The sequence below is a fragment of the Choloepus didactylus genome, chromosome 9 (assembly GCF_015220235.1).
Source record: "Choloepus didactylus isolate mChoDid1 chromosome 9, mChoDid1.pri, whole genome shotgun sequence".
In the NCBI taxonomy this organism is placed as follows: domain Eukaryota; kingdom Metazoa; phylum Chordata; class Mammalia; order Pilosa; family Megalonychidae; genus Choloepus; species Choloepus didactylus.
Genome location: NC_051315.1, coordinates 29679623 through 29702451, shown reverse-complemented (window position 1 = coordinate 29702451; position 22829 = coordinate 29679623). Strand labels below are relative to the sequence as shown.

General features: G+C 35.9%; 2 protein-coding genes across 6 annotated transcripts in view; both read left to right on the top strand.

Moving 5' to 3' along the window:
• LRP1B (LDL receptor related protein 1B) overlaps positions 1–22829 on the top strand; it is a 1893223-nt gene that overhangs the window by 511131 nt on the left and 1359263 nt on the right. The gene's annotated exons all lie outside the window — the stretch shown is intronic.
• Positions 488–3036, top strand: LOC119544118 (ubiquitin carboxyl-terminal hydrolase 16-like). Its single transcript, XM_037849264.1, has 2 exons — positions 488–742; positions 807–3036. Exons 1-2 carry the CDS (start codon positions 503–505, stop codon positions 3012–3014), a joined length of 2448 nt encoding a protein of 815 aa, XP_037705192.1. The 5' UTR covers positions 488–502; the 3' UTR covers positions 3015–3036.

Here is a 22829-nt window from a genome sequence, read left to right as displayed (position 1 = left end):
GGCACTCAGTAAATGCTTAATGAATAAAGGAATGAATGAAGAACTGAATGATGAAAATGATTGAGCATGTCTTGCACCTAAAGGGCTTCAAATATACATATTTAAAGTTGCAATAAGTAGAATTTTCATTCGTTGATGAATGCAAGACTGAGGGAATCTGGGGAAGGCACTACGGACTGCAGTTGCTTCTTCCTATAATTACCAATTTGTAAAAGGTTGTGATACAGTGATAACTAGTGACTGAAGGAAAAACAGAACCAGAGAGAGGATAATTTTTTTTTTTCTATTTAAAGACAAACCTGTTCTATTTATTCTGCAGACTTAAAAACAAATGCAGTTTTCTCGTGGTCACTCTGGCTTCGAGTTCTGTCGCTCTCTAATCGTCACCGGGAGGAGGACGGAGCTGGATGCCCAGCCCATAGGCCCATCAGGGAATGCAGTTATGGGCGCTGTCGCCGTGGATTATTATTTTGTGTCATTAAGTAGTCCATAAAATGCCAACATGGGAAAGAAACGGACAAAGGGAAAAACTGTTCCAAATGATGATTCTTCTGAATCTTTAGAACCTGTGTGCAGACACATTAGAAAAGGACTGGAACAAGGTAACTTGAAAAAGGCTTTAGTGAACGTGGAATGGAATATTTGCCAAGATTGTAAGATGGACAATAAAGTAAAAGATAAATCTGAAGAGGAAACAGAGGAAAACCCTTCAGTTTGGCTATGTCTTAAATGTGGCCATCAGATGATGAATTCTCTCCTTTTTCCATGAATTTGTGACTTGGAGGTTTATGATTATGATTCTCTAGGGCTGTGGCAGAAATTCTCAGGAGCAGCATGCCTTGAAGCACTATTTGATACCAAGATCTGAACCTCACTGTCTGGTTCTTAATTTGGATAACTGGAGTGTATGGTGTTACATGTGTGATGATGAGGTCCAATATTGTAGTTCAAATCGATTGGGGCAGGTGGTTGATTATGTTAGAAAACAAGCTGGCATTACAACTCCAAAAACAGAAAATGGGAACATTGATCTTGAAAATAAAAAATTAGAAAAGGAGAATAAAAATGAACAAGAGCGAGAAAAAAAGGAAAATACGACTAAAGAAAATCCTTCCATGAATTCTACTTCCCAAATCACTGTGAAAGGACTCAGTAATTTGGGAAATAAATGTTTCTTCAATGCAGTTATGCAGAATTTGTCACAAACACCAGTACTTAGAGAACTACTAAAAGAAGTAAAAATGTCTGGAACAATTGTGAAAATTGAACCACCTGATTTGGCACTAACAGAACCCTTAGAAATAAACCTTGAGCCTCCAGGGCCTCTTACTTTAGCCATGAGCCAGTTTCTTAACGAGATGCAAGAGACCAAAAAGGGAATCGTGACACCTAAAGAACTCTTTTCTCAGGTCTGTAAAAAGGCAGTGCGCTTTAAAGGCTATCAGCAGCAAGACAGCCAGGAGCTGCTTCGCTATTTATTGGATGGGATGAGAGCAGAAGAACATCAAAGAGTGAGTAAAGGAATTCTTAAAGCATTTGGTAATTCTGAAAAATTGGATGAAGAACTGAAAAATAAAGTTAAAGATTATGAAAAGAAAAAATCAATGCCAAGCTTTGTAGATCGCATCTTTGGTGGTGAACTCACTAGTACAATCATGTGTGACGAGTGCAGAACTGTCTCCTTGGTTCATGAATCTTTCCTTGATTTGTCTCTCCCAGTTTTAGATGATCAGAGTGGTAAGAAAAGCATAAATGATAAAAATCTAAAAAAGACAATGGAAGATAAAGATAAAGACAGCGAGGAAGAAAAAGATAATGACAGTTACATAAAAGAGAGAAATGATATTCCTTCAGGAATAAGTAAACACTTACAGAAAAAAGCAAAGAAGCAAGCCAAAAAACAAGCCAAGAACCAACGAAGGCAACAAAAGATTCAAGGAAAAGTTCTTCATTTAAGTGATGTTTGTACCGTTGACCATCCTGAAGATAATGAATGTGATGGTGAAATGTCGCTTCAGGAAGAAATGGATAATACATCCAACCACATCTCACAAGAATATTGTGTTAATCAAAAAGATTTGAATGGCCAAGAAAAAATGGTAGAAAGTGTAACTGACAATCAGAAATTCACAGAGGAAGCAGATGTGAAAAATGTCAACATGGACAAAGATCTGGAGGTTTTGGCATCTTCCTCCACTGAATGTACTATGAATTTAAATGGTGTGAAGGAAGAGAGTGATGGAGAAGTAGACATTTCCAGTGGTTTTAAAAACCTTAGCTTGAGTGCTGCTCTTCAACCTGATGAAATAAATATAGAGATTCTGAATGACAGTCATACTCTTGGGACAAGGATCTATGAGGTTGTAAATGAAGATCCAGAAACTGCTTTCTGTACTCTTGCAAACAGGGAAGCTTTCAATACTGATGAGTGTTCAATCCAACACTGTTTATATCAGTTCACCCGTAATGAAAAACTTCAAGATGCAAATAAACTGCTTTGTGAAGTGTGTGCAAGGAGACAATATAATGGACCAAAGGCTAACGTGAAAGGTGAAAGGAAACATGTTTACACCAATGCCAGAAAGCAGATGTTAATTTCTCTTGTTCCTCCTGTTCTTACTCTTCATTTAAAGCGATTTCAGCAGGCTGGTTTTAACCTACGCAAAATTAACAAACACATAAAGTTTCCGGAAATCTTAGATTTGGCTCCTTTTTGTACCCTTAAATGTAAGAATGTCGCTGAAGAAAAGACAAGGGTGCTCTATTCCTTATATGGAGTTGTTGAACACAGTGGCACTATGAGGTCAGGGCATTATACTGCCTATGCCAAGGCAAGAACTGCAAATAGTCAGCTCTCTAATCTTGTTCTCCATGGTGATATTCCACAAGATTTTGAAATGGAATCAACCAAAGGGCAGTGGTTTCACATCAGCGATACACATGTGCAAGCTGTGCCTACATCTAAAGTTCTGAACTCACAAGCATACCTCCTATTTTATGAGAGAATACTGTAACAATTTCAGAAAGTGCTTTCGGGAAACATGGCTTTTATAATGGCTGTAATAATAAAAAAAGTAAAGACTAACTGTAAATCATGCTCACTTAAAATTAAATACATGCCAGAAGAAATCATGTTTATTGAAATAGTGAAGGGAAAAATCCCTAAAAATTTTCAATGGTTTTGTATTGTCGTCGTTTTTTATTTCTGCCTCCCACTTCTGGAAAAGGAAATTCTGAATTACTGAAGTCCACTGTGCTTAATGTCTGGGTGGGGGATCACAACACATCAATAAACTGACTTACCCCAAAAAAAAAAAAAAAAAAAAAAAAAAAAAAAAAAAAAAAAAAAAACAAATGCATGCTCATTGTTGTGTGTGCACACGCTCACACATAACCAAAACAAACATGACTTCTCTTTGGGCCTTTTGCTAACTTGCTTTGTTTTTTATGATTCTCATTATAGCAGTTTCACAGCATTTCTTTGCCTTCTTTATTGGAAACTATTAATAATTTCCTTTTAGTTATTGTTTTGTATTGTTTTAAGCCTTGCATTAAAATAATTAGGATAAGACAAAACTGATAGTAGTTGAAGCTGAGTAGTGGGTACATAGGAGATTACTATACTATTCTTCTTTTTTGAGTGTTTAATTTTTTTTCTTTAGAAAAGCAAAATAATGATAAAGATAATAAATAAAAATGGTAATTAATTACATTTTTTAAAAAGCTTATTATTCCTTCTATTTCCCCCTTCTTGCTAATCTATGGTAGATTAAGCCATAGGCATTTGTTAATGAGTATGGGTTTTAATACACAGGAGTCTATTTTACTACTCTCCTTTTTTGAGTGTTTAAAATTTTTCATTTGAAAAGTAAAATAAAAATAATGATAATAAATTTGATAATTAATTACATTTTTTTTAAACCTAGAATTCCCCATCTTGCTAATTCATCAATATAGTAGGAAGATTTCCTTTGCTTTGAAAAGTTTATACTGGTAAATCTGTCTGTATTAGCTGAAGATAAACACTCATATTGTTCTACCATAATTTTGAGAGAAAACTGAGAAAGGCTGGCTAAGTAAGGGAAGCAGTGATAAATGTGAGAAATTCAGTGAAAACTTAAAAGAGATAAAAATAGCCACATTGATCTCTGAAAATTACTTTAAGGGCTAACATGCACAATTCTACCCTGCAATCCAGCCAAATGATATCTCCCCATATTAAATTAGACCCCTGGAATTGCAGCAGGAGAAATAAGGATAGTCATATAAATTAGTCTATTTTATTTTCCATAATGCTTTGACTTAGCATAGCAATAGCACAAATAACAATTGAATTGAGTTTTCTTCCATTCTTGAAACTTCTTTTGTTTGAACGTTTGTTCGATAAATATTTATTGAGGTTCTAAGTTGTGCCAGGAACTGTTCAAAGCGCTAGAGATAGAAATGTAAAATAATGCAGTTTTTGCTTTGGAGAACACACAATCTTGCAGGGGAGGCAGGCCCCCAAACATAATTATAATAAAGTGAGCTGTTTAATAGAAAGAGATATGTCCCAAATGCTAAAATAAAATTAGAAAAAAAAATAAAAGAGGAACTGTATAACTCTGCCTCCAGGGCTTGGGGAAAACATGGCAGATGTATTAAAGTTTGTGCAGGAACTTGAAGAATGAGTCTGCAGAGAAATGGGAGAAGACTGCCCTTTGAAGGACAAGGGGGCAGTGAGGACTGGGGAAAAGACCATAGAGAGATTAGAGAGTGACAGCTTAAGGGCCTAAAAATGGCCACCTTCAAGCAGTAGTGACTGACGCAGCAAAGGCAGGTTAATGCAGAGTGGACAAATACAAGGGATGTGTAAAGAGATTTATTAGGAAAGGCTTAGTAACATCCTAAATTGGAAGCAATAGATGGATGATTGAAAGATTTTGTGTGCAGTAAACGTTAACTTGGTACCTGGTATTTGCAAAAAGAAAAGAATTAAATCTGAGGAATGCAAAGAAACATTTTCTAGATATGCACATTTGATATACCAATTAAAGTTCTAACAGTATTTAGTCATTTAGATCTACAAAATCTCTACATATTGAAAGAATAAATAAAAGAGTAAATTACAGCTATCTCTTTCAAGAAATGGGCTATATGCAAATATAATAATGAAAAAGATAATACTTTAATCAATTGATAGCAGGGTGTCAGCTATTCTTAAAAGAGTTGTTATGTCCATGTATGAAAGCTACCGAGGGAGAAGCGGGGTAGATAGTCAATTTGTTTATTGTTTTCATTGCCTAACATATTGAATTGTTCATATGATGTCTATATCATTTTATGTAGCAGTTTTAAAGCAACAGGGATTTTAGGTGGCAGTTTGATTAACATAAAAATAAAGACAGCCATCATTTTTTATGGCCTTAATATGTTCTATAGAGACTTGGATCTTTGTTTGCTATTACTGTTTATTGGCCTTAGCTATTAAAGTCTACCCAGCTGATACCAAATCTCATCCTAGTAATAAAATGCTAAAATCTTAACTTGAGAACCAATTTGATATGTGACCTCAAATTTGCATTTCAATATTCTTTTCTTTTTCTGAAATTCCTTAATGGTTCTCTTTCAGAGAAGTTAACTGGGTGTTCTTGTTTCCCATCACTTGGTTAATTTTAATTTCTCATTTATGTCAATATCTCTGTTATATTACCCAATGTTACACGTATCTTATAGTCATGTAAAATGTTCTTATTTGCAAAAAAAAAAGAAATTATATTTTTCTACTTCCAAAAATTATAAAAAGTTTTTATTAATCTATTAGAAACTCTAGGCATGAAAACTGGTGGGCATAATATAAGAATTTTAATTCCATGCATTTCTATCATTAGTTCCTCCAACGCATACTGAGCTCTCTAAGCTGCGCAGTTGGGAATATCAGTGATCAGAAGAGACTAGGATTTCTGCACTTTGGGTGTTAAACTTTCTAGTGGAGGGAAACTGATATACAATAAATAATAAGCATGGTAAATTGGTAAATCATATGGCATATTGGAAGGTGATAAGTGCATACATCCTATCTTTCCCCCTCCCCCTAACAGCTAAGTCAATGCTCATTTTACTAGTAGCCTTGCAATGAAATGGAATTTCCCAGAGTGTGTTCTATAAAGCACTGGTCTTTCAAAATGCAGCATAAGAAAAAAAGTCCAAAATAAAGTAAGTTTGGTTTATGCAGCATTCTGTATACCTGCTTTGTGCTTCACTGTGGGCACTGACCTAGTAAGGACCCTGAGAAGTTCTACAATAAAGAACAAAAGTAAAGTTGTCGCTTACCTAATGAACTTGACCTAGGACTATTTTTATCTCACCACTTTCCTTGAAATTAGTCTATTACTTGGAAAATGCTTGGTAAACCACTGTATTAAAATCACAGATTTCTTCCTCCTGACCAGTTCTGGAGCATATTTATTAACCAGACTGGAAAGCAGAATGGACTCTAATGTAGAGTTTCCAAATTGGTTTCTTAATATTGATAAGCAGTCAATAAGAGTAAAAATATACTTTGCAATAGAACTGCCAGAGTTTGAGTCTGTAATTGTCAAAATCTGTCTCAAATCCATAGAGATTAATAATTTAAAATTTAATAAGCAATAAAAATATGAAAGTGCATGTAAAGGTATGAAAATATAGGCTCATTAGGAGGCCATACAGGATTATTACAGGGCTTTTTTTCTTAATCACACAACTTGCAGGTCATTTCCTGGTTATTTTCCAGAGGTCACAGTGGTATTGGCTGCTTTAGTATCCACAAATGCAGGAAAGAACTATCCTGTGCTCCTACCTGCTAAGAAATACTACTGGATAGAAACAGGAATGAACAGGCATGGGAAATAAAAAAAAAAAAAAAAAAAAAGTGTGGAGAAGTTTGTCAGGCAGTTGTCACCAAAGGGGAGGAGAGGGACAAGGAGGCAGCCAGCTTCCTTAAAAACAAATAAAACCTAATATGAGGTGAAGACATTTTCCAACCTTCCCACTATTGCCTGAGGAAAAACTAAATAAAGCGCAGAAGACTTTACTGTATTGCACCTATGGTACCTGCTGATCTGATCTCCAATGGTTACCTACTACAATAATGTGAAGAATCTTTCAGAAAGTGGAAAATTCTTCCTGTCACATATGCCATATTACTGTAAGATTCCTGGTCCCTTTGGGCGTAATTCTATCAAACATTCCAGACATCCCTGATATCATTCAGAAGTGTCCCAATTGTTTGTAACTGGTTGTGGATATTATTCTTGTGAGTTTAAATCTCAAGTATTATGAGTTATAAGTATTTGTTGTGCACACATCTCTGCCTTCAGCTTGTCCTGTGCCCACAACTTCACCCAATATAAGTTTGTTTAAAAATATAGAAAGAAAAAAACTGTCCAGAGAAATCACTGATAAATACTTCTCATCCCTAAAGCTTGCTCTGAGGGTAGGAACAAGATTCCCGAAATGTGGGTTCTTACCTCGTACACTAAAAAGAGCACTTTAAAACTAAGAACAATTAGTAATATGGCCCCACGTAAACCTGTTTTAACTCTGAGTTTTACCTGTTATGGATGACTTATTCTGTAGCAGTCATTAAATGAATCCTAATTTGAGGGCAATGGAAAGCTTGTTGTTTGTGTCTTGAAAATCCAAATTCCTATTCAGGCAGACAGTTAAAGCTACAGGTAATAAAATTTCCAATTTCCTACTTTCCTCATCCATTTTCCCAGATAGCCTAGGACATGAACTACATTTTAAAAAGAAGCAATCATTAAAGTGGCTGATAATTATCCAGAAGCTTACCAGTTTTACCAATCTCTGAAGAAAAGTCCATTAAATCGGGCTGTGTCCTGTTTCCCCTAATAAAATAATAATACACCAGAGGCTTATCAGAGTTAATCATTCTGAGGCCATTAATTAAGCAAATTCTTCTCCGGGTGAAGATGTTTCCCAGAAATCTCTCTTGGATTGACATTTATTTTGTATTAACCACTCAGCCTGGCATGGCTCTGCACCACATCTAGAGGCCATTTAAACAATATTAAGATAACAACATTAATTCACTGTTCTTCCGTTAATCATATAGAAGCAACTCAGCTTGTTATAAGTAATGATCTTTCCTAGCCTGGAGCTCAACTCTTAACACTTGTTCTAATGCAAATCCCTCTTCTTTTGCACGAGCAGCAGAGTAATAGCAGCATTTAATGCTCGGCTGTTCTTTTCTTAGATATCGATATTGTACGGGCAAAAAATGTGTCTTCAGTTTTAAATTTGAATACGATTGCTTTCCAAAGGAATATGAGGAAGAGGACACAACCTTTTTTGACTTGCTTTGATCAAAAGCATCATTTTTTCTTTTCGCTGGTGATGATTACTGGAATCGAGACTCGAATTAAGTAGTGTGTCTGACAGATGATGTAACGCGTCGTAACTTTCCCTTATCTGCGGAAAAATATAGCGGGTTGGGAAGTCAGGAAGTTTTGTCAGGATTTCATTTATTTTCACATTTGGCTCACACTCACTATAGAGGAGATGAAGCTACTATATTCCTGGCAAACCATGGTTAAAGATTTCTGTCATTATCTCACGGGGAGTGTATGAATTTCTCAAGCTGATGGAATACGACAGGCAAATGTGCAATTGGATTCTAGTGACTAGAGATCTTTCTTTGCTTGCTCGTATAATTAGGCATGACTTTTTAACAACTTTCTGCATTCCCTGGGGAGCTTTCAGGAATACAGAGAGTGGTGTTCCAGTAAGTGGGTGCTCCTGCTGCAGTTTATTGCTAACCAGTTGCTCACCCAATCAAATTCAGTCAAGTACAATGTATCACCTTTAAAAGAACTTCAAAACAATACAGCTATAACCTGAGGCAGAAACAAATGGGCAGCCTCTTCATAATCTCAGTGCTCTGGTTTATCCTCCTTGCAATCATCAGCAATGCGTTCAGCCTATATTTGCCCAGTGCCAGAAACGTGCCAGTCATCAATCTGGGTGCTGGGAAAAGCCTGGAAAACAAGGCAAGCTTGTTTCCTGCTTTCACTGAATTGCCAGGCAAATGGTTTATCAGAGAAGTGACTAGGCATTTACAATTAAGAGTGACAGGTGTTACTGCAGGGGATAGCCCAGGATGCTGTGTGGGGTGGGGAAGGGCACCTGTAAGGGGCCTGTTATCCAGTTCAGAAAGGGGAAGGAAGGCTTAAAGTGCTGGCTAACTTGAAATAGGAAGGTCTGAGCTGAACTGGAGAAAGAAAGAGTGGGAAGGTGCTCTAGGTAGAGAGAATAATTTGAACAAATTGGAAGGAATAGAGTATGCTTGAAGAAATGTAGCTCACAATGGCTTGCACATAGAGAGCAGGGCAGGGAAGATTAATGGTGGAGATGGGAACATTAGACCATGTCAATAAAGAGATCAATTACTTTTTAGGATTGCTGACTCCAAAATTACAGGAGAGCTGCAGATGGTTATACCGATTAGTCTACAACACACCAGTTACAAAAATATTCATATCAATTACACAGTATAATTTGAATGATCTGCCCCAAAATATCTTTGGTCTCTGTTGTACAATTAAAAATTTAAATTCCACCGTGAGTGATTCATTTATTTGTACTTTCAGTATTGGCATACCTTAAGCTACTTTTACTGACTCTTAGCATATTAGTGTGAATTTCTTTGTCATATTCTTTCTAATCCTATGATATTAGGATTAGAATTGTGGAAAGATTGAGAAAGGTAGGCAGAAAAGAAGATTTAGGTAAAAGATTTCTTAAGGGAAAGGCAGAGTTGTGTGTGGGCATCTAGAAGAGAAACATCATGACAGAGACAAACGAGGTTGGAATGAGAAAAGGTTGGCTGGGACGTCAGCGGTGTTTTGGAGCTTGTTTGTACCCACTCCTGAAAGCCAATTGTTAAATTTTCATGAAATTTGAATGCTGATCATTAAACATCACCAAGGGTAAAAATTAAATTATATGTTTACAATTTAATTATATTGGAAAAAGATAATACTAAAAACTCATTACTTTTTAATTATTTTCCTATATTTAATTATTATCTTTGCGCTTGGTGTTATTTAACACTATTCTAATTGTATGGTAGATATACTATATTATAGTATTTTCTGGGTATCTCATCCCAGCTCCTTGTTCAGTGACATCATATCGTTAACTGAAAATTGGCCATCATGGGAGTGATTGCACCATGAAAACCAGCAAATAAAACACATTAGGGTTTGATTTATTGTTTTGTGGATTGTCTATTGTAGACTTAAGAAAGTTACAGATAAAATGTTTAAAAATGTGGATTGAACTTAAAAGTTTCATTGTGCATTGCACAAAAAGTGAGGAAATATTATTCCTGTATTAAAAAATTGTTATACGACAAAGCAGTCTCTCACGTCATTGACAAATAAAAGGAATCCAACATATGTTTTCATTGTTATATTATTGCAACATAAACAAAAATAGCAGCAAACCTTTACCATACTGATTCATCAATTGCATGCATAGGTTGGCTACAAATACAAGAGTTTTACAAAAATCATTTGAAGCTTTCCGTAAGAATCAATTGGCTATATGAAATTTACAATAAAGAGTATTATATGTTTTATTATTTATTGTCTACTACAATCCTTATTTCAGAAATACTTATAATAAATTTAATTAGCTATTTTTTACATATAGTTGGTTGTTAAACTTTTGCCAGCACACTACTATGTAAGAGTTCACAAAAATATCTCCTTCACAGTTTTGCCTTGGTCTGGCCTTTGTCCGAGGGCTCCTATGCATGCCATTTATCTGAACATACTCACATATTCAGTGCCTTAACTTAATGTCACTGGACAGCAGTAACCTGAATCTCCCAATACCACTCTGCCCACCACAGCAGATATTGAAGTTTGGGAAGCAAAGTTGCATATGAGATGGGCTCAGGAAGATGAATCGTTCATTTAGCTTGGTATCGTGTTGTGTCGCTCCCATCACCACTACCCATTTCTTTGATCTATGCCTTTTGGAGCATCCATATATATATCCTAATTTTAAAAATTCCTTTCTAGAGAAAATGTGCCAAATACCATTTATGCTGTGGCAATGGATTTTATCAAACAAATTATTACTAATGGATCATTTGGTCCCCTCCTCTCCAAAACTTTGGGCTAATCTGTTAAACTACAGAAAATGTTTTTAGACTCACAGTTCAACTTGCAGTGCAAATAGAATGCAGGTATGGGTGAGGAGTGATATCAAAAGAAAATAGGAATCCGTCCCCAGAGATAGTATATGACTGCTATTTATTAGTGATCAGCGGTTGGTTTCTCTTTAATAATTGTTCAAGTTTACAGACATGTCACTAAACAAAATGGGAAAATTTGCTTTAGTTTCAGATACTTTTGACCCAAAATAGCTTTTATCAAACTGCAGAATATAGACTGTTCTTTTATTCTTGTAGGAATAATTGGTAAGACGTTTCTATATTAACTCCTAGTAGGAATATGTGTGTATGTGTGTGTTAGGAAATTTTGAAAAGGATCTTTCCTATATATTTTATCTGATTGTCAGCATAGTATGTAGTTAAAATCCACTAGATTAAATTCTGCAAAGATAGGAATCAAATCATGTTTCCCATTGAATCCCTAGTGCTTAGCACATAGTAGGTAGTCAAAAAATATTTGTGGAAAGAATAAAAAAAAGGAAGGAAGAAAGGGGGAGGATGGGGGAGAATGAGCAAGTGAAAGTAATGAGTTAAAGTAAAGGCATAATGTCACCAGCAAAATACAATAATGACAAAATTTTATTATATTCCTCAAGTCTTGTTTCTGCGTGAGAAAATCATTGCATAGCTGAAATATAATTTTTAAATCTTGTTTTGCGCATAAATGTTTTTATGTGAAATATATTACATATCAATAAAGGATTTATAAACACTATTTTATAACAACTGAATAAATATTATTATTTGCATATATTTATCCATTCCTCTGTTTGGCATATAAGTTGTTTTCAGTGTTGATTATTGTAAATAAAATTTCCATATGTACTAATATTTGTCAAGATTTCAGATTATTTCCTTCTTATCTTTACTCTTGGTGTTATTTAAGATGATTCTAATTGTGCTCAATGCTGCTTAGTGGTACTTGAATAAGAAATGATATGGCCCATTTTATTTCCCATGGAAGAGATATGCCTGACACATCTAACAATGTGCGTAACAGAGCTAAAATGAGGAAAACATCCCTTCTCTAATGTGGACATGGGTGAAAGTAAAAAATTGCTCCAGATGTGTACAACGAGGCATTCATAGACTATTGATGAAGTAATATCAGGCCTGAAGATTATTTGGGCTTGATATTTTTCTTTTTCCTTTTACATTTCACCACACATAAAGTGAACTTTATTAGTATAATAAAAACAGAGGCAGTTGAATGATATACCAGCTAAAGAAAAAGAAAAACACATGGGAAGAATAACAAACGTAACAAACTTTCTTCTGACATGAAGCATGGGTATAGCAAGGACAGGCTATATATCCTGTTTGACACTGAAAAAAAAATATACCATTTCTGAGCTTGAGGCTAAGGTGACCTTTCCAAAGTCTTGCTTGGCATATGGAAAGTATACTTTCCTATTTAGCAGTAACAGCTGCAGAAATTTGCTCAGCCTTTACCTGCGTGTTTATGGTGGCAGAACATACTGGATCATGTAATAGGCTCAGTGTTAGGCTGCCGGATCCTGCTAGGCTTCTCCAGGCTATTCTGCTCGAGGGGCGTGACCTGTGCCTGGAGTTCCAGGTGGTTTTAAGTGACTTAGCTAAAGAGGTATCAGACCTTTATCCCACTCAGTGATCCTATAAACCTGAGAATATAAAGGTAACTCAACCTGGGACTCATGCAATTCTGTGCCAGTTTAACCTTAAGAAATCCATTCAAATAGGACCAATTTTTTTTTTTTAAAGTCTAAATCAGTAGTCAGCATTTTTTTTCCTGTTAAACTAGATAATAAATATTTTTAGCTTTGTAAGAAACCCTGTTGAATATTCTTTCTCTTCTCGTTCCCCCGACCCTCAATTGGAGACCCAATTGTAGAAACTTCTATCATAATATGATATAACATTTCAGAAGTTCTGAGATTATAATGTCTGTCTAGTATGATCAGCCATTTTCTCTAACTTATGTAAAATTTATATTGTAATTTATATGATGCCATTATATAAAAATTTGATGTTTTAGTAAAGGGTCTTAATCCCTTTTTTAATTATGATATTTCCATGGAAAACTGATGTAGCAACCCGTGGCCTGAGCAAAACAGGCCTGCAGATCTTTGGTGCACAGCAGTCTGCATGACCTAGGCAGCTAAATGTTTAACCTATTGTCTTTCTAAGACAGTAGAGAAAAAAAGGGTAAATTGACCTTAAAATGTAACTTTATGCAAGCAGGCAGGAAGTGAGAGGCTCTTAGTCTCATAAAAAGAGCAAAATGTAATTGTTCAACTGTTATTCTAGTCCTTCCTGCACCACCCCCCAGGTCAGAAGTGATCTGTTCCTGCATCTATGCTCCCCCCACCCTTAGGAAGGCCTTTGTCTTAAACCCTTATAAAAGGCTTTCTGCCCTTTTTGCATTGCTTATTCGTCTTTCCTGTGAATGCGATGCGTACTCTGCCTGAGAGAGCTGTCAAGATCTTTCCATGACTTCTCACCCTGTAAGTAAACCCTGAAAAAAGGTTCATGTATCAGAAAATGCTTGTTGTCTTCTTTGGCCTCTGGACTGGCATGGCCCTCTTGAACTGCGACAACTGATATCAACAATTTATATTGAATGATTCATATCTGTAGTCCCCTTGGATCCACAGAATATGGGAAAGTTTGGGGTGATAAAAAAATAACACCCAGACTAATTAGGAGTCTGAGGCACAGACCAAATGTTTTTCTATGTCATATTCTTAACCAGGGTTAACCCTCCTCTTTCACATAGTGGTGTCATTGACCTCTCCAACTATTTACCGTTCTCTCTATCATCTATCTGTATGCAACATTCACACACATAATTTTTTTGATAGCATTTTCTGCTGGGAGCAGAAGGAAGAAAACTCTATCCATTTGAAAGTTATGTAAAAAATTAGGAAGGTGCAATGTGTAATTACCTCACTGGAATTTAGCCAGATTCCTAAGGCAATCTCCTTACCAAATTTGGTCTTAGAATCTATAATGACAATTGGTGGTCAGACTTAAATTTTAGGCCTCATCCTGAAGAAAATATTTTTCATTGGAGACTTATCCTCAGAAGTGTTCTTCAAAATACATCTTATACTTGCCTTTTTAGATGAATTTAGAGCAGAGAAGGAATTTATTTGAAGTGGATCTATAGAAAGATCTGTATTTTTAAATGAACATGGTATACACTGTCACAGCCTTAACAACATGATAAAGTAAGGTATTGATTCAGAGTGTTTTACTTAAAGGCCTCAAGTAGCATGAACTTTTCAAGAAGAACACATTATTTACTGGTCAGTTATATTATAACATAGTTGTATTAGCTATTAAATATATCAGCCCAGCAAAAGATGTAAGTAAGCTAAATTCTGAACAAGTCCATTACAGTTTTTTCAGACTCAGAAAAATTTCATTATCTGTATTTCCTGATGCAAATATGGGCAAGTGAAATTACAGAAATGTGAACTGCCCCATGAAGCATAAAACTCCAAGCAGCTAGAGCACCTTTATTGTAGGACTCAGTAAAGAGTTTAAGATTACAAACTATTTAATCCTTTATATACACACACATACAGAAACAAACACACAAATATTCAGCTGAGCCTATGGGACTATCATAATATTTTTAGATGTTCAGTGTCACTGCTTTTCTATGAAATAAGTACTTATTTTCAACCACTTATTCATCTCTTGCCTTCCAATGTGAAATATTTGAATGTTACCCTTAGCTTGTATTCATTTAATTCATTTGCCTGATTCAGGTCTTGTTTCCAGATATCTAAGAGTGACAGGGTTATGCTTAACCTTAATGCAGACCAGTCATAAGCCCTAGCATTCAATCTCCATTTTGACGATGCATTTCAAAATATCTTAAAATCAATGAGATAATATATATCCAGTACTGGGCACATAGAAGTTTCTTAACAAATATTTATTGACACCTCAATCTATGCTAATACAATTAGCTTATTAATATTAACCAATTACTGATGAGGACAAGCACACTTCACTTTGTTCTGTACTTGTTTATGTGTTTATTACCTTTTGAAAGTAAAAAACATTTAACATGACAGAACTTACAGATTTAGGCTCTGACCATTCTGCCCTTTGACTTGGCTATAATAGGAAAACACAACCAATGTAGGAAGTTAGAAGAGGACTGAACATGTAAAGAGCACAAATGGATTGCTTGAAAGGAGTTTTAGGGACTTTAGAGTGGTGGAGGAGAATTTGGGGAACAACTACTGTGAGAGAGATGAGGAAGAGATTTGAACAGATTTCAGGAATTTAGCAAAGCACTATGAATAGGGTCCCCTTTTATAATTTTTTGAGAGGAGCATAAAATGTTTAAATTACTTTCTAAATTTTTTCGCTTCTTGGACTTCAGTCAAGATGGAGCTTTGAGGATCCTTGACTGTTTGTAGATTGTATTTTGGAAGCCAGCCTGTAAGGTTCAGTACTCAGCTATACTTCAGATAAAAACCAATATCTAAGAACGTGTTTTCATGGTGGTTACACTCCCACTAGATTTATGGTGCAAAAGGGTAAAGATTTCCCCTACAAAGCTATTATGTTTCTCACAATACTACTCCAGAGAGAAGCTCTGGAGACCACCCAGAGACCTAACAGATGTCCTTATGAAATTGAAAACTGGAAACTTGTTTTTAACTCAACCTCCATGGACAATGACTTTCTTAAATTGGAGCTCTTTTTGGATGATAAAGGTCATGGTAGATATGTTTTTGCTAGTTCCAGGCATTTATTCTGCTCCAGTGGTAGAATATTCCCTGGTAATGTGGCTGCTACTTGGTGGCAAGCTTTAGAACTACTGGAAATGGCTACTTGCTATTAGGAACTTGAGAAATTTGGGTGGTGTTCTTTGTGGAGCCCCAGAAAAAAAAAAATAGTACTCAGACTTTTAGAGCATGCCACTAAAATAGTCTAGAAATGACAAGCATTAAAGGCAGAAAAATATAACTAAGTGATGTCTTTATTTCAATATTAGGGATTCTTTGTGTTCTGAAATTCACCTGACTTCTGTTTCTATTGAAATTTGCCTCCCTAGCCTAGGAAGGGTAAATGGAAGAGTAGTTTGCCCACATTCCTCTGTTGAATTCATAATTACATATAAACTAGAATGGAGAAAATATGCTACTTAAGTGCAGAATGGAGAAAGTTCACAATGGCTATCTGTGAGAGGAAAGTGTAGAACAATCTGCAGAAACATTTGAAATGGCTTGCATCATCCCAAATATAGTCCCTAAAATAAAGAAATAAATAATTTAGTTATAATTTAGCTATAAATGAATTTATTTAGTTATAAATGAATAAATAATTTAAATGTAAGACTACCCAAATCCTCAACTATTATGAAACTAGTGTTCAGTCAAAAAAAGGAGGAGAACCTGGAGGTCCTTTGGATATAAAACCAAGACCAAATTACAGAGCTCATATTTAGGGCCGGATGATAGATTCAAGGTACTTGTATAGATACAGGCATGCTTCTATCTCTTGATATTGGATCACTGATGAAACAGATCCTGATTAGTGTGGATAGATGAGTACCTCAACCTCAATCAGGAGAGTCCTACAGCAATTGAATGTTCTGTTTGGAAACCATGCCATCTAAACTGTTTTCCTTAAGCTGCATGCAAGAGGGGCTCCTGTAACTGCTTAGCCCTCTATGTCTTGGCAATTTTCATGCTCAAGCAGGAGTGCAGATAGTCCTGTGTTTGCTAGAGGAACATCTGGTTGCAACCTGAATCCATGGGAAAAATAATTTAGTGAATAGCAAACATTTCTTTTTTTATGGGCAGAGATTCTGGAATTAGGTACCATGGCAGGCCACAAACCTAATAGATGCTTTCTCTGGTGCTACTCAAGGACATGGGGGTTGGCCTTGAGTCTAATGGTGACTGCAGCATTTGGAAGACCCAGAATACAGATTTTTTCTCTCCCATATTCACTTGAAATGCTGATGCTAACAGGGGCCACTTGTAACAGTTACTACCCACCATCCCTTCCACTGTCCAGTACTTTAATCAGCATTATCCTATGACCAAATCCTTTAGAAAATAATTGGGTGCTTCCTTTGTGGAAGACAGTAAATCTCCAAACCAGTGTTTCTCAGCTTTGTATGGGCATTAGAATCACTTGGGAATGTTTTTCAAAAGTGTCTGGATCTCACCCTTAGAGACTGACTTCATTGGCCTGAGGTGGGATGCATGCGTGGTATTTTTTAAAGAACTTTACAGGTGATTCCAAGGCACAAGTCAGGATTGAAAGACTGCTCTAACCAAAGGATATAAGCTCAGGAATAAGAAGTTGATCACTGAGTATTTATACCCTCTCATCCTCTCCTACTATCTTAGTTTACCAGACTTCTATGACAAATACAAAACAATATGTTGGCTTAAGCAATGGGAATTTATTGGCTCACAATAAATTTTTTTTTGAGGCTGGGAGAAGTCCGAAATCAAGGCATTAGCAAGGCAATGCTTTTCCCAGAAGTCTGTAAACACTCTGGTACTGGTTCCAAGTGATCCTTTGGATTCCCTGGCTTACACACCTGCCTTTAGTTACCTGGTGATGTTCTCTCCTTTCCATTCTCTTGATTTCTGGCTTCCTTCTTCCTGTGGCATTATCTTAACTCTGGCTTCTGGTTTCTTTTTCTTTATAAGGCCTCCACTTATCCAGATTAAGACCTAACCTTTCAGGTGGGTCACAACTTATCTAAAAATAGTATCTTCAAGAGATCCTATTTACAATAGGTTTTTACCCTTAGAAATGTGGATTATGATTAAGAACATGTCTAAATTGGGGTACATAATTCAATCTGCCCCACCAACTCTCTACCTACTTGGCTTTTTTTTTTTTTTTAAATGATGTTCATCAGGGTAATGGATCATGTCAAGATTTAGAGATGCTGGAAAGGGGAGATGGATTTACATTGGAATAAGAAGACTGCTACTGGAGAAGCAATAATGAATAAATTCAAAAAGGTGGGGAACAGTTAGGAAACACCATCACCCAAGTGGCTCAGATTGGAAAGTTAGAGGAATTTTAGACAGAGGGAGGAGATAGAATGTGTGGACATCTCTGTTTATGGGTTAGAGAGAGATCAGGAAATCATATTTCAAGAGGACTAATGAACCAAGTCTTCCTTTGATATTCTATGAGAAACTTCAAGAAAACAGAAATTATTTGAATATTTTTGAAAGTCTGTTTCTTTAAAGGTGACACATACCTGACATGGAGCCATAAGGTTTTTCACCTTTATATAGCTTATATCTTTGTAACATTTAACTATGGATCAGATCACACACAGCTTAGAATAGGAGGTTCAAATCAAATGTTGAGAAACTTCAATTCGTCCAAGCTTTCTGAATGTAAGAGTTGCACGCTCCAGCCATATTAATATTAAAGTAAAGGTTTAAATGAGAATTCAATTTAAATAAAATTTAGTATTTATGTTTAAAACTTTCTGCAGTAGTCAAGGGTTAGGTTTTATTACTTAGAAAGGAGTTTTTGGCTCTAGCCCTCAAGCAATTTGCCTTGTCAAGATAACCAATAGGGAAATCCCTTTCTGAGGCAAAATAAACTATAGCTCTGAGATGAAATAGATAGTCAAAATGCTGAAGAGGGAAATAAAAAAGCCAAATGGAAAAATTGTCCCAGCCCGCGGGACGATCAACGGAAGCTCCAAGTCCTGCGAAGGAAGAATGGAATGGGACAAGAGACACGAGGAATGACAGCAAGACAGGTTTCTGATCAAGCTGCAAAACTTTATTGAAGAGGCAGGGTATATATACTCTAGGAGAAGGGGAAGTGGCTAGCAAGGGCTCGTGGCGGTCTAGGATTGGTGGCTGCTGTTGCTAGGGCGGATGGCAGATATAGGGTTAGCATTTTTGGCGCGAACTAGCACTTCTGGCGCGAACTACTTCCGTAAAGAAGGCTGAGGGTAACTTAAGCTATTGTTGTATCAGCCCTGGCGGCCATGTTGCACATCTCCGGCATAGCTGAAGGTGGACTTCATGCATGCTACCTTAATCGCCCTCTACAAAAAATCACTTTTGTTTTCATGAATACTACCCCCAATGCTGTTTTTCAATATCCCAGACCAATTTGGAAGTAACACAGTAGCTATGAACAAAAGTGATATGACTGCTTGAGTTGCTGATTGCAAAGTGACAAAACTCAGCCCTCTGTGGAGTTGACTGGAAATAGCAACTTTCCAAAATTAGAGTACTTGACTGGAGAGTTTGCGTGGGAGTGGGGAGGTGTTGAGCAAAATAAAAGCAATTGGTTTTTTATGGACTAGGTTTCCCTTTGTATTTGAAAGTGCCACAGCCAGAGGGCTGTTAGTGTGGCTGTCACATCTGAGGTTGTTTGACCAGCTGTCCTTTGTTTGACTCTCTGCATCCAGCTTTGCCACTGCTCTTCACCTTGTAGGTTGTACGATATTGTTGCTGCTTAAATAGAATTGTGTCCAGTAGACTTCTCTGGCTTCTTTACATCCATGCATCACTCTTTCAACCACATTTGATGAGCTTTCTGTTTGCATACATACCAGACCACTGTCCTAGGCTCAGTTTTAAAAGCATACATTAAACAGCCAATACTTTCTGCTTATTTTGATATGTGCCCTGCCATGAGTGTTGGGTTTTTTTCTGGAAGCATTCCACATGGCAAGCATAATTTACCATAGAAATAAATTACCATTTAGAAGATCAGATGTTAGACTTACTACAGTAATTCAGGGAATTCCAGGATGCATATTATCTTTTTGGTCCTTAAGGAGTTTACAATTTAGGGGGTCAAGTAAGGGATGTATACTTACCATTTTAAATAACATGACCATTTCATAGCTCTGTAATCAAGTCCTGAAATAATCAATACATTTGTATGACTTTTAAAATTGGAATTAAGAAATTATTTGATCTCCATGATTGTTTTTCATTTTGAGGTTTCACAGCTGTTTAGAAGTCCTTGTTGCTTTTTATTCAATGTAACAAAAATATATGTTAAGTGACTTATATGGGTAAGGTACTACTTAGGACACTTTGTGGCATGCAAAGATGAATAGTATTCATAGGCTACTGTCATAGATTATACCATCCATTAAAGGTAATGAAACAAAAATACACATAACTGCAGTTAAATGAACCCTTACCCAGGGTTGGGGTCTACAGTTAGTGATTAATGTGAAAGTCATGTATCATAAATATCACCTTTTAAAATGTCTTAAAGTGCCCATGAATATTTGTGTAGATGGTTTTGTGTGTGGCACCATCTCTCAGAAAGTCTAATAGAGTACATTTTCTTTTAGCTTTGAAACAGAAGGCTGTTTGAGTCTCAGATGAGGTTGTCGAGTTTTTGTAAGGCATTTTTATACCAAAAGCAAACAAACAAAAAATCAAAACACGAAATAGAAAACAAATTTAAAAATGCAAAACCCCATGTTTCCGTTGTTAATGCCTGAAAGGCTTTGTTAAATGCTCATAAGTTAAATGCTATACGATGCATCGCCACCATACTGACGACTATGACGATTACCCTAAGAGGAATACAGGAAAAAGGAGGTGGCATTAAACGAGAAAATAGCTCATACCTCAAGGAAGGGGTCAGGAAAAAATTCCATAAAGAATATCAAATTTGAAATTTTAAGATTTGATTTTGCAGACTAAGGACTTTCCAATACAAGAACATGCAGTATGAGCAGAAGCACAGAACTTGGGGGAAAAAGTAAAATATGTTTAAATGGACTGTTTATGGTCCATTCTAACAGAAGCTTAGGCTATGAATTGCACATTAGGGGGTGATGATGCCTCAAAGGGCAGGGAAATACCGTTATCAGGGAGAAAAATGTGCATTTAACTGGAAAGGTCACTGATAGGTGCCTTAGTTGAGTGCCTTAGATATGAGAACCAGTCAGCTGAGATCTCCTAAGGGACTAGAGAAGAGAAAGACCTGAGGCAGGAATAGATTTTGCTGGATTACAATGGAGATTAGGAGAGTTGGAATTTACAGAATGACATTGGAAACAGAGTGTAGAGGAAAGACCCAAGAAATTCTGTTTTGTGGGTTCCATCTGATACTGATATGGTGATCCAGACAATGAAAAAAGTATCTGTGCCTGGAATCTCTTTGGGTCAAAGAGGTTTCTAGACTAATGGTAGGCAATATGTGGACAGAAATGTGTGTGTGTGTGTGTGTGTGTGTGTGTGACTAATGGTAGGCAATATGTGGACAGAAATGTGTGTGTGTGTGTGTGTGTGTGTGTATGGTTAATAACTTTTATACTTGCTAATAATCATAAAACCTTCTTTATAAAATCCTTCCATTTGCCTACGATTCACTAAAAACATGGGTTAAATAATGTTCCACATGTTCATTCTTTAGTAGCATGGGCCATAGTCCATATTATGAGCCTTTTATTTGGTATTACCCTTACTCTTCTTATGTCTGTATGCTGTATCTAGGTTAAGTGTTCGATTTCATGTGCTTTGCACTATAGTCTTTTAGTGAAAGAAGCTGAAATCCTACAGAGAGACTTGGAATCCTTTTGAAGGGATGGAATTTGTTAGCAAACCTTTTTAAACCTAGAATCTAATTAAGTTCACCACACTCACTTTAGATCAATAGTGCTTATGTGGTTATGTTGAATATGCTTTAGGAAGTATTGTGCCTTGATTACTATTAATTATGTATATTACCAGATAGAGAAAAAAAGGTCATTATGCATGCATGCTTGCATCCATCCATCTGTCCAAATTTATCTCATGCTTTGAGTTTTGATCAAATCAGTTGTCTTTGGGCTTTTCAGAACAAAAAACTAAATTATATTAATATTTAAAAGGCAGTCTTTTCCCTTATTGTGCATGAGTTCTGACATTTTTATCAAGTGACTGAATTCACTTGAGTCTCACTCCCACACTGAACATTGTTTCATTTTAATAAAAATAATAAATTGTAATGTCTTTAAGTTATAGTCAATGATTAAATAAAATCAACTTTTGTATTTTACTCTCTTGCGCAAAATTGAGACAAGGGAATGGTTGGAGTTGCTGATAATAACATATATACTTAGCGTTCCTTTTTTAAGATAGACAAAAGTTTTGGCATAGGTCATTATACAAGTTTCCATTCTTTATAATTTGGTAAGTCAGGAAAATGTGGTCAGTTTTACATATGCAAATAATGTGTTTCTTCCTGCATATGCTTGCTAGTAGTTGAATTCATTGTTGAAATTGAAATTATAGTGTTCTTAAAAAAATAATTAATATAGCCCCATAATTGTTATATTGGTATATGTAGTCTATTTTTGTTTGTTTTCTGATCATTGTCCCTATAAACATATCCCCTCCATAGTTGGATTCGAGCAATGTCTGAATTCTAATTTATCACTTCAATTTATGGGGTCTTCTGAACAAATTCATATACATCTTGATTAATTTCTAGTGACTAGTTTAATCTTCATGTCCCGCTAGCACATACCATGCAATGCTGGATGTTGTTCTGAGATGAGCTAAGTTTTTTAATATATGTAGAACACTTAAATAATAACATATTTTCTTGAATTTTAAGCTTCACCAATGCTTGCAATGGC